The sequence below is a fragment of the Rhinolophus hipposideros genome (genome assembly GCF_964194185.1).
Source record: "Rhinolophus hipposideros genome assembly, chromosome: 19".
Lineage (NCBI taxonomy): Eukaryota > Metazoa > Chordata > Mammalia > Chiroptera > Rhinolophidae > Rhinolophus > Rhinolophus hipposideros.
Window position 1 is genome coordinate 4017634 of NC_138065.1, and position 13162 is coordinate 4030795.

General features: G+C 45.0%; 1 protein-coding gene across 6 annotated transcripts in view; it reads right to left on the reverse strand.

Moving 5' to 3' along the window:
- TUFT1 (tuftelin 1) overlaps window positions 1-13066 on the reverse strand; it is a gene marked incomplete at its 3' end in the record, with an annotated part of 35866 nt that extends 22800 nt beyond the window's left edge. For 2 of the 6 annotated variants that reach the window (XM_081025733.1, XM_081025737.1), the window contains exon 1: window positions 12921-13066. In XM_081025733.1, coding sequence (XP_080881859.1) covers window positions 12921-12980 — 60 coding nt within the window. In that variant the 5' untranslated portion in view covers window positions 12981-13066. The remainder of the gene's footprint in view (window positions 1-12920) is intronic. The other 4 variants (XM_081025734.1, XM_081025732.1, XM_081025736.1 and 1 more) reach the window with 3 other exon arrangements.
- Window positions 13067-13162: the final 96 nt, after the last annotated feature.

The window sequence follows — 13162 nt, forward strand, 5'->3', positions numbered from 1 at the left end:
CTTCAGATATCAAAAGAATAAGGGCATACTATGAACAACTCTACGAACATAAATTTGACAATTTAGACAAAATGGACCAATTTTTCAAAAAACACAAACTACCCAATTCCCCTAACATGAAATAGGTAATATGAATAGCCTTGTAACTATCAAAGATATTACATTCATAATTTTTAAACTCTCTAAAAAGAAACATCCTGACCCAGATGGTTCCACTGGAGAATTCTACCAAATGTTTAAAAGTTGAGCACCAGGTCTACCTAATCTCATCCAGAAAACAGAAGAGGAAGGAATATTGTCCAATTCATTTTATGAAGCTAATTTTACCCTGATACCAAAACGAGACAAAGATTATTTTTAAAAAGGAAGAAAAGAAACTATAGATCAGTATCTCTCATAAGATAGTCTATTCTCTAATATTTTGTTAGAACATGGGTAAAACACATGAAGAGACATTTCACTAAAGATGATATACAGATGGGAAATAAGCACATAGAAAAATGTTCAATGTCATTAGGGAGATGCAAAGTAAAACCACAATGAAATACCACTATACACCTATCAAAACGGCAAAAACAAAAAATAATGATAACACCAAACGCTGGCAATACAGAGAAATTGAATCCCTTACACACTGCTCATAGGACTGTAAAGTGACACAGCCACTCTGAAAAGTAGTTGGGCAGTCTCTTTAAAAAAGAAACAGGCAAATACCATGTGACCCAGGAATTGTATTCTTGGGCATTTATCCCAGAGAAATGAAAACTTAGGTTCACATAAACACTTGTATATTAATGTTTACAGCAGCTTTCTTTGTAAGACTCCGTAACTAGAAACCACCCTGAGACCCTCCAATAGGTGAATGGTAAAACAAACTGTGGTCCATCCCTATCACAGAATACTTACTATTCAGCAACAAAAGAACAAATTACTGATGCATGCAACAAAACTTTCCATTTCTGCAACATTCCTGGCATGACAGAAGTATAGAAATGGAGAACAGATTAGTGGTTGCCAGGAGTAAAGGAGAAGATGGGGGTGGGAAGGAAGTGGGTGTAGCCCTGAAAGAGCAACCTGAGGTATCTTTGTGCTGATGGAAAGGTTGTGTATCTGTGACTGTCTCAATGTCACTGTCTGGACTGTGACAGTATGCTATAGTTTTGCAAGATGTTACCACCGCGGAAAACAAAGTAAAGGGTACATGGGGTCTCTATTATTTCTTATAATCGCATGTGACGCTACAATTATCTTTTTAAAAGAATAATTAATACTTTCAGGGACAAAAATGAAAGAATATAATGAATAAAACAAGTACTTATAATCCTACTACCCCCACATAGCCACTCCTAAAATGTTAGTGTATTCCTTATAATGTTTCTACGTGTATTTTTTTTTAACTTTTATTTATTTTAAGTGTGTTTTTCCAGGACCCATAAACTCCAAGTCAAGTAGTTGTTTCCATCTAGCTGTGGAGAGCGCAGCTCACAGTGGCACATGCGGGGATTGAACCAGCAACTCCGCTGCTAAGAGCACTACCCTCCAACCCACCGAGCCAACTGGCCGCCCTTCTATGTGCATTTTTAAAAGGCATACAACTGTACACAGTTACACATTTGCTTTTTTCCTCTCTAATATTTCCATCATTAGTTTCCATCAAACATTCTTCAAAATTGGCTTTTAACGGCTACTAGTACTCTACTAAATAGATTAAATTAATTTATTCAACCTAACCCCCTCCATGTAGGTTATTATCAATTTCTTTGTTTCTTATTTTTTATATTTTCTTTCTTTCTTTTAGAAAATACATTTTATTTTGATAGTTCAAATGAGATGGCACACGCTGCGATGTACATCACCACCAGCTTTCCTGCTTGGTCCGTTACCTGTCCAGCCCAACTTGATTTCCTTTCTTCTTTGCAGAAAAAGAATAGCACTGGGGACAGATAGACCTTGGTTCAGACACTGGCTCTGGCTTGGCTTTGTTGTGTGGTTTGAGCTTATTCTCCCCCAGCCTTAGTTTATCTGCTGGTTAGATAGACGGTACAACGCGTGAGAACTAATACAAGTAGATACACAATAATGCCAATTCCTCCAAATTTGATATAATGCTCCTCTTCAAAATATTTTCCATGAGTATATTCCATCTGCTTCTGGGTTAAAATAAAACTGCCTTGGGATGGAAAAAGATTTATAGTAATTCCTACCTCATACTATAAACAAACATCAGTTCCAAGTGGATTGCTGAGTTAAAGGTAAAACGCCAAACAATAAAGGTTTTACACGAAAACACAGGACATCTTTATGACCTAAGCAAAGGCAAATTTCTTCTTAAACCTGGCACGAAAAATCCTCTCCATAAAAAGAATAGACTATATAAAAAGGTAGAGCTTTTTGTTCGTCAAAAGACACGCCACGAAGACAGTACAAGGCAACCCAGAGACTACGAGGTACTCACTCCACCCATATCCAACAAAGGGTATTCAGAATACACAAAGAATGCCTACCGGACAAAAAGACTAAATAGGATGTGGTATCTGGAGCTGGATCCTGGATCAGAAAAAGGACATGAGTGAAAAACTGGTGAAGTCCAAATAAAGTTTATAATTTAGTTAACATTGTATCTACATTGATTTCTTAGTTATGACACAGGTAGCATGGTCATGTGAGACCTTAACACTGGGGTTACTTGGGTTAAGGGTCTACAAGAATTTCCTTGACTACCTTCGCTGGCCGAGAATAGGTACTCAGAAAACATGCTGCGTGAATTCCAGGGGATGTGCTCGAGGATTTTCCTAATTCCCTTTCTTTTGAGAAACTCCAACTCCTCAGCTAAGAAAAGCAATATGGAATATTGGAAAAAGCAGACACGAAAAGGATGGGGGGACTAAGAGGGAAAAATAAGGAGGAAAGGCAACTCTGAGAAGAAACATCAGTGACTAATGGATAAATGAAAGATACCCCACCTCTCCAGTAACCAGGGAAAGGCAAGTTAACACAAAAAAGAGTAATCCATCGATTAGGGAGAATCTCACAAGAAGTGTGAAAACAGGACATGTGGAAGTGTGCTCACAGCAGCATTGCTTGCGATGGCAAAACACTGGAAACAACCCAGATGGTCCACTGACAAGAAAAGGAATGAATAAACTCTCGCGTCTTAGTACAATGAAATTCAGCTGTGAAAATAAACGAACTACAGCTACACACATCGAAATGAACGAGTCTCAAAATTAATATTAAGTGAAAAAGTAAGCTGTAAAATATAGATGATACAATGTCTATGAAGTGCAAAATGTGCCAAACTAAGCAACATGTTACTTGGGCCTGTAGTAAAAGTATAACAAAAAGCAAGGAAATAAACACAAAATTCAAGGCACTGGTCATTTCTGGAGAAGAAGCAGAGGGTTAGACTCTCCGAGGCCCCCGGGGCTTTAACAGTCTTAGGGAAGGGGCCTGCCCGGTGGCTCAGGCTGTTAGAGCTCCATGCTCCTAACTCCGAAGGCTGCCGGTTCGATTCCCACATGGGCCAGTGGGCTCTCAACCACAGGGCTGCCAGTTCAATTCTTCCAGTCCCGCAAGGGATGGTGGCCTGCGCCCTCTGCAACTAGCAATGGCAACTAGACCTGGAGCTGAACGGCACCCTCCACAACTAAGATTGAAAGGACAACAACTTGACTTTGAAAAAAAGTCCTGGAAGTACACACTGTTCCCCCATAAAGTCAAAAAATGAAAAATAAAAAAAATAAAAGTCTTGGGGAGGTTCTATTTCTTGAATTGGACACTAGCTATCCCTGTGTCCATTTTATTGCTATGCTATAAAAACTTCCCATATACGTCAGTCTTCTTTCTTGCTTTTCAGTAAAGCTATTATTGGCTTTTCTTCACATGAATCCTGCAGAAATATCCTTTTTAGACCTAGGAAATGGCAAATATTTAAGATACTGATTCTATCCAGGATTGGTGAGGATGGAGGGGAGAAGACTAATGTCATATATTGTTGGACAGAGTGTAAGTTTGTAAAAGTATTCTTGGAGGCTAACTTGGCATTGTTAATAAAAAGAGTCTGTCTGCATAGTTTGTAAACCCTTTGGCCCATAATACCACTTTTAGGAATATACCCTATGAAAATGCATGCACAGTTGCCCAAAGATATATGTGTAAAACTGTTTTCACAATCCTGTTGACAACAGTTAAAAACCGGAGACAGCATAAATATTCTCTAGTGAGTGAGTGAATAAAATATCAATACTATGAAATACTACACTGCTGATAAGCAAAGTAGTCCTATGTGATTTCCACATAGGACAGGAAAAGATCTCCAAGATACAAATACAGTAAGTGAAAAAAATTAATTAATAAAATATGACTTCTCGGGGAGGCCGGATGGCTCAGTTGGATCGCTCAGTGGTTAGAACACAAGCTCTCAACAAGAAGGTTGCCGGTTCAATTCCAACATGGGATGGTGGGCTGCGTCCTCTGCACCTGAAGATTGAAAACGGCGACTGGACTTGGAGCGGAGCTGCGCCCTCCACAACTAGACTGAAGGACAACGACTTGGAGATGAGGGGCCCTGGAGAAACACTGTTCCCCAATAGTCCCCAATACAATTTTTAATTATTTTTTTTAAATATGACCTCTCATTTAAGTGTACATATTTAAGTGGACAGCTGTATTTTTTTTCGGAGTATTGGTAACTGCCAACTCCTATACATATATTTGTAGCAATTACTACGAGTGGAGCCGTACTGGCCCTTTCGAAGTGCGTCACATGTATTAACTCATTGAATCCTCCCAACAATACTACATGGTAGGTATTATCTGCACCCCCATTTTATAGATGAGAAAACTGAGGCACAGAAGTATCTTGCCCAAGGTCGTAAAACTAACAAGGAGCAGAGCCAAGATTTTTCATTTTATAGATGAGAAAACTGAGGCACAGAAGTATCTTGCCCAAGGTCGTAAAACTAACAAGGAGCAGAGTCAAGATTCAAACCCAGGCCCAGGGGCTCCAGGGTCTGGACTCCTAACCATCACACCACACGGTGGTTTCTGGGAAGGAGTAAAGGGACTTTCATTCCATGTACTTCTACTGCTTTAAACTTGAGCAACAAAAACGCACTTGTGAAACACCCCTATAATGACATATAGAAATAAAGAAATGGAAAGAAATAGTACTAAACTTGGAGTTGGAGGTGGGGTTTGAGTCTGACTGACATCTATTCATCCTTGGGCAAATCACTTTCTCTTTCCCAGCCTCAGTTTTCTATCTGTGAAATGGGAATGATAATACCTCCACTGCTTTTCGGCAGGTAGACATGTGTAGGAAGAGTGTGAAAGTGCTTTGCAAACCATAGATCACTTCGCAAAGGTGAGGCCGCTCTGCTTCTCCAAGGAGCTCTGGAAAGACTGCAAGGGAAAGGGTGGGTGAGATGAACTGTCTCCTTGGAGCCTGTCAAGAAATCTGGGGTTCTCTCTGGCACCCCAGCGTCAGAACCAGAGAATCCAGTCTGCAAGGTCACAGACCTCACCTCACAGCCCCAACCCAGAGCCGAGGAGGGAAACTCGTGCCTTTCTCTGCTCAGTGTCACTGGTGGTTTTCTGGAGCTGGGGTGACCTCAGGGCTGGGAGCGGGCCTCAGGGAACTTTAGGATTACCCCCAAATGTCCAGCAGGGTGGGCCCCACTGGGGACTCTCTGAAACGCAAGCTACAAAGTCAATCCTTCTTCTCCAAGGAAAAAAGGAACAGAGCTAATCACAAGGTAAGCAGCCTCTAACCCCATAAACATTCTTGGGGAGAAGCCCGGCCACGTCTAAATTACAGGCGGCCTCTGCACTCTGTTCAAACAAATCTCCAGCTGTGACTCACTCCTCAGAGCAGGGAGGGAGGGGTAAACACATAGCTGAGGGGGTAGAGATCAAGACGCTCAGGAGAAGCGATAGGGAGATAAACTGGCTCCAGAGCTTCTCACACCGCAGGCTCCTGGGAAAAGCCTGTCTTCCCAACCCCCACTCCGCCGGTTTCCAAGGGGGCCATGAGGACCAGGTGGCCCATGAGGGTGAAGGACCTTTCTAAACGGAAGTAAGGGAAGTGGAGACTGCCCCTGCGCTTGCGCTGGAAGCCAGCACCCTAATTCACCTGCACCCTGTAACCCACTACCCCACTACTCCTTTGGCCCTCAGCGTCCCCTCTTCCACCGAATGTATGGTCTTTCCAACTACTGCAGCAGCAGCTACCTCTGAGAAATAGGAAGAGCTAGCCCCTTGAAAAACTGTCTCCCAAGAGGCCAGGGTGACGGAAGTCCCAAGAAAGTCAAAGAAGAGAGCTAGACGGGGTTGTGTTGTTTTTTTTTGGGGGGGGGGGGCTACTATCTGTTGGCTTGCAGGTTTCAGGTGCCCTTGGTCCTGCCTTCCGCAGGGCTCTCTGGGCCAGAGATGGCCCGCTTTGAGTATGACACAAACAATTATTCCTGCTCCTTCCCACAGATTAGCCAACAAAACAAGTGTTTGATTTTTGTCTGGCTACCTGCCCAGAGGCATGGGCTGGACAAGCTCTATACAGAGTGCTGACCGGGTGACTGGGAGGGGAAATGAGAAAAAGGGGTTTCGGATGGCACCCTAAATGAGGCAGCTCCTCTCATTACCTGGAGCCCCGGCACAGGAAAAGCTGGGGCCTGGCAAGGAACGTGTGTACAGAGAGGAAGGTGGGCTCCCACACTCTTAGCTCTGAAGGAGACAGCCTTTTGCAGAGCCTGTCTCTCTCCAGGAAACATGCCTAGTGCCCAGCCAGCCTGAAATGAAGGGGCAGTTCCTCAGTGCCCCCTGCCCTCAAAGGCCTGGTACAAGTGCCCTCCCTAGTCTCTGACTACCTTGCTTTACAGGTTTTGCTTTTGTGCCCCCAAACTCTAGAAGACCATTTCCTTTTTCTTCCTTCATCTACCTGTCCCCATCCTACCCTATATTTTCTTCTCTTCCTGCCCCTCTGGCCAAGCTTAAATCTGTGCCACCAGCCTCCCTGGCACATACCCACTCTTCCATCTAAACCTCCCCACCCCTAGGAAACAAAGGTATTTCACAAGATTCTGCATTGAAATCCAAAGAGGCGTGTACCAGAATTACCAGCAGGCAGGGAAGCTCGTCCCACCAGCTCTGAACACACGTGTCTGGAACCGAAATCATCTGGGTACACACACACACATACCCCCACCCTGGAGAAATATGGGTCACTGTTGATGCCAAGGGCCTGGTGGTTGGGTAAGCCTCTGCTCCCAGATCTTCATGCAGAGCACGGGATTCCCCCAATTCCTGGCAGCCTTGGGGACATCAGACATCAGCTGCTGAACGTGAGAATCTGGCAATGAATGGAGGAGATGGACCGGTGTGAGGAGGAATTTATGGGTTGACCTTGGGGGAGGTGTCAAGAGTGGAAGGAACAGGCAGTCACCAAACTTGAAAGGTTCCTCTGCCCGGGAGTGTGTTCCCCACCCAAATGTTAGAGGGCCAGCTTCCACCATTTTAAAATGCACTCATTCCTTTGGAGTAGGTACAATGATTCCAGATGAATCCTTTTTTCAAATGCAAATATTCTGACCCAGCAATTCTGCTCCTATGTATTTCTCTCCAAGAGAAATGAAAAATACATGTCCACACAAAATCTTGTAAACAAATGTTCATAGCAGCATTATTCATAAGAGAAAAAATGTAGAAACAACCCAGATGTCTACCAACATTCATCCATGATGAACGTATGTGATAAAATATCCATACAATGGACTATTATTATTCAGCCATAAAAAGGAATGAAGTACTGATTCATGTTACAACATAGCTCAACCTTAAAAACATCATGCTAACTGAAAGAAACCAGTCACAAAGGATCACATATGATTCCATTTATATTAAAATATCTAAAATAGGCAAATCCATAGAGAAAGCAGACTGGTAGTTGCCTAAGGCTTGATGGGGTGAGGGTCCATGAGTAACTACTAATGGATCAGTTTCTTAAGGGGTGAGGAAAATGTTTTAAAATTGATTGTATTGATGACTGTATAACTCTTTGAATATACTAAAAAAAAAACTGAATTGTATACTTTAAATGGGTGATTTGTACAGCATGTGAATTATATCTCAATAAAGCTATTATAAACAATGAGACTCATGGTAAGCCTTCAATAAGTCACAGCTTTAGTTACTTTTTTTTTTTTTAAAGGAGTGGGGTTCAGGAAGGATTTGATATTAAACTAATTCAGCTTCCGAGGTCCTAAAGGAATGACACGTATACCAGCTGATGAAAAAGACTCCAAATCCACCCGGATGTTAAAAGAACCTCTGACCAAGACTGATCTATCTCGGGGCCGGCCCGGTGGCTCAAGCGGTTAGAGCTCCACGCTCCTAACTCTGAAAGCTGCCAGTTCGATTCCCACATGGGCCAGTGGGCTCTCAACCACAAGGTTGCCAGTCCAATCCCTCGAGTCCCGCAAGGGATGGTGGGCTCCGCCCCCTGCAACTAGCAACGGCAACTGGACCTGGAGCTGAGCTGCGCCCTCCACAACTAAGACTGAAAGGACAACTTGAAGCTGAATGGCACCCTCCACAATTAAGATTGACACACTGTTCCCCAATAAAGTCCTGTTCCCTTTCCCCAATTAAAAAAAAAACTAAAAAACTAAAAAAAAAAAAAAAAAAAAAAAAAAAAAGACTGATCTATCTCGATAAAAAGTTCAACAGGGTGAAAAAGTGCAAATATTCTAAGGAAGGGTAACACTGATAGAGTTACTTAAAGAGAATCACCTTATCAAAAAGCCCAGAGCATCACGGGACACCAGCTGCCTTGCCCATGAGGTCAGAAAAGGAGGAAGAAAGGGGCCCAGAGGGCGGTGCCAAAATATGAACCCGGACCATCACTCAATCTCAGCCTGGTCACTCAGGTAGGGGTCTACCTACAGGCCCCTTCTCCCCCTCAGAACCCTCCACCGGCAGAGGAAGGGGGAAAGGAACAGATAAGAACAGGCAAACATCGACATAATGAGAAGGAGCAAACCTTGACCAGAATAGGGAGTGCTTAGACTCTTCCTCCATCCGTTGGCCAAGTATAAGCCAGTAAGTAGCAAACAGAAAATAATAGCTAACATCTGAGCACTTACCATTTGTCAGGCCCTGTGCTTCAAGTTCCCTATGCATTACCTTATTTAGTCCTCACAATAACCTTCTGAGAAGGGTACAGCTATTATCCCTGTCATACAGGTGAGGAAACTGAGACTGAAAAGATGAAGTAATTGACCGGAGTGATCCTGGGCAGAGCAAACACCGATTATACAGCTCACTAGAGGCTCCTAATCACAATGCTATTAACAGAAACCATAGTTCAGTCAAAAATGGTGATGTAATTATATTAAGGATGGGAGAAGGGAAAAGAGAGGGTGGAAGCATGAGCTCTTCTAGAATTCCTCCAGCAGGAAGTCAATAGATGAGTAAAACTGATAAACCAAGAAGTAACACTACAAGCGTTATTCAGGAACACGGGGTAAACGCCAGACAAAAAAGCTAAAAGAATTGAAAGTGGTTACTTGCATGGAGCAGTGGTTACTTGGGGCAGGGAACTGCTTGCTCCTTTCTTTTAAAAGCCTTTTGATAGTATTAGATCTTTAGAAAATCATTCCTATATATTCCTTTGATAACAATGATTTAAAAACGAAAAAGAAAATAAGAGATCAGGCAAGCCATGCTTTTGCCACACAGCTTCCGTCTGGTAAAAGCACTTTGGTTTTGCTCTGCAGACTCTCCCCCCTTCACTGGGTAATCGGATGGCCTGTCAATCAAAGACCCCGACCCTTCCCTGGCCGAGGGTGTCAAGGGACCAGTGGTTCCCTCTTCCTGGACTTGAGCCAAATGACAAAAAGACCTAAAACAGCTGGAATCAATTCACCCAGATGTAGAAACCCTCCATTAGTTCTTTCCACCTACCCAGGCACCAGGACTCCCTCGGTTCAGACTTTTTAAACTTTCCCTTAAATTCTTAGAGCTGCCCATTTCCTTCCAATGAATTCCTCTTTTGCTTTAGTTAGCTGGAGTCACTCACTCTCTGTTGCCTATAACCAGAGGAACTTAATGGGAATATCTAATGTTCGAAGTCGATAGGTGCTTTTATTTCCCAGCATATCTTACTACAGTTGCTTGCAAACTTTTTGACCTAAAAAATACATTTTATATCACGATCCAATAAGAGTGTTCATTCTATTTCTTTTTTTAAGACAATTTTTTACAGCAGTTTTAGAATTTCCAACAAAATCAATGGAAAGGTACAGAGATTTCCCATGTACCCCTTGCCCCCACTCATAGACTCCCCCATTATCAACATCATTCACCAGAATGATACATTTTTTTACTAAGGATGAACCTACACTGACATATCAGAATCACCCAAAGTTGATAATACACCTTAGGGTTCACTCTAATGAAGTGAATGATGTACATTCTATATAGGTTTGGACAAAAGTATAAAGAACATATATCCATCATTATATCATACAGAGTATTTTCACTGCCTAAAAAAATCCTCTGTGCTCTATCCATTCATCTCCCCCTCATCCCAAAACTCCTGGCAACCACCGATCTTTTTATTCTCTCCATAGTTTTGCCTTTTCTAGAATGTCATAGAGTTGGAATCTATTTCCTTTCTAATACTGGTTCTAACCCCCTAAGTGAATCTCAGACCCACAGTGGTAATGATCGTCAGCTTGAAACACACTGGCTGCTTCTGCTCCACCTGCCTCCAACAATTAAGAAAACCCATAGTGCCATGCCCATGTGTGGGACACTGAGGCACAAGGCCTGGCTGGGGGGGGAAGCACCAAGCGGTCCGGGGTCCTGACTCCCAATGGGACATACCAGCCCGTCAAACTGTCTACGCTGCTGACATCAGAAGAAACATCTGTTCATTTACTCACTCACTTTGCTCAAGCACTGAGCACTCACTCAGGGGTGTGATACCTGACAGTTCCTGGGGACTGTCCAGAGCTGTAAATTCTATCTGCCACTGGCTCAGAGGAGAGGAATCCAGGACAAAGCCTGTCTCCTGACGGATTGATTGTTTATTATCTCCTCCCCTGTCTAAGAGCTCAGGAATGTCTCCAAGATCAGATCTGGGCAATGATTATTTCATTCCCAGCTTTGAAGTAAAATAACTCTCAAGTCCAGCCTAGAAAGAAAGAATAAAAGGGAATTTCTGTCTCCCCCTTGTGCTAGAGGTCTCTGGTTAGCTTCAAACTGATCTATGGCTAGAGATTACTTGAATTCCTTGCACATGATTTTCCTATCGACTCTTTCTACCCCACCAGACAAGCAGCAAAACATCAAGAGATAGAAGAAGAGTGTCAATTCATTCTCCAAACGCCAATGCCTTGTCTTAAGACCTTACTGAATCTCTTTTCTTCAGCAAACAAATCGAAGCCCAAACACCCCTCTCCTTTATTTTCCTCATATTATTTTCCTCATATTCCTCATATTGCCCTGCTTCAACCATTCCAAAGCAGTGGGCAAGAGCACAGAGTAGGACTTGGGACTGACACATGAGGTGGATTTTTTTCCATCTCTACAGCATCCAGTAGCTGGGGGGTGGCAGGCTAGGGAAGACCAAGCATTGGGGGCCTGGGATTGTATTGTAAGGTGGTAAAAACACAGCCTGGGCAGAAATGGAAAGGAGACTGCGAACAGAATTAAGGGATCATCTGCACCCTAAACTTGAAATGAGCCATTATTCTATAAATATTCTTTGAAGAAGAGACGATCCAGGTGCTAGGTTAGCTATCCTCAGGGACACGCTGAGACAGGAAGAGGGGAAGGGAATTAGATACAGAGGGGAGGGAGGGGGAAGGGAGAGATACAAACTCCCCATCACGTTGGCTTCCATTCTCCTCTTACCCACAATAGCTTGGAAATCGATGAAATGGTACACACCTATTCTGGGTTAAGTTCCCCAGTCGTGCCCGGAAACACTCAGCCAGCCACGAGTTACCCTCCTGCCTCTCCAGAGGAAAAACCATCTGGTCAGCTGGGGAGGGGAGAACACAGACAGGCAGCCAGGGAGTGAGGGGAGTAGAGCAGCTCGGTTAGCACTAGAGAACGCCCCTCTCTCCCCCACCCTCACTCGGTCTAGAAACCCTCGCGTGGGTCACTTCCCTTCCCTTTTCAGCCCAGGTTCTGGCATCTCCTTGCCCCGGGCTTGGCTGATGAAGACGGAAGCAAAACCTACAAACCGTCCCAGGAAGCGATCGGTTGACCGACAGGAGGACGGGAGCAGGAGAAACGCAAGGGGGAAGCAGAAATTTGAGCAGAGAGGTGACTCCCCCGCAAGCGGACCGCCCTATCCCTCCCTCCCAGCGAGAGCGTTCCCGGCCATCTCCGCGTACTTGGGGTCCTACCACCCCCACCCTGCAGTCCGAGCCCTAGGATTTCACTCTATTGTCTTGTTACCCAAAGCACCATGAAGTTCTCTGCAGGGCCCCTGAGGTCACCAGGACTCACGGAAAAGCCTAATTGGCCCTCGTGGGGACCCAAAGTCCTAAAAGAGCGTAGGGATCCCGACCCCGGAGCTCATTCTCCTACCACCCAATCTACCGCCCACAGGACGCCGGAGTAGCGCGCAGCGGGGACACGCGCCACGTCCCGGGCAGGAGCCGCAGTGTCCTCCCAAAGGGCAGGGACGCCCGGAGTCCTCAAGCCGCAGAAGAGCCTCCATCCGCGACTTCCCAAGGCTCCCACTGGCCGCCGCGGGGCGGGAGAAAAGAGAAAGACCAGCGCGGAGAGGGGCTGCCCGCACCGAGCGCAGCACCAGGTGATGTCAGCGAACTCGCCGCGGGGGACGGGAGCCGCGGAACGGGAAACGGAGAACACCGAGCTGGGGAGGCAGTAAGGCCGCTTTTTCTTACCGCGGTCTGCCCCTCCGGGTGCACGTCCACCTGGGTACACCAGTTGCGCGTCCCGTTCATCGTCTTCCCGCGGGCGTCGCAGCACAGAGCAGCGATCAGCCCTGCGCTCCGGCTCCAACCAGGCGGGCGCGCGCGGAACCGCCCCCTTGTATAGGCGCGTCGGGGGCGGGGACTAGGGATGGGGCACGCCCCCCAGGTGCCGTTCACCAATGAGCGAAAGAGCGGGAAGGGCGTGGCCTCGG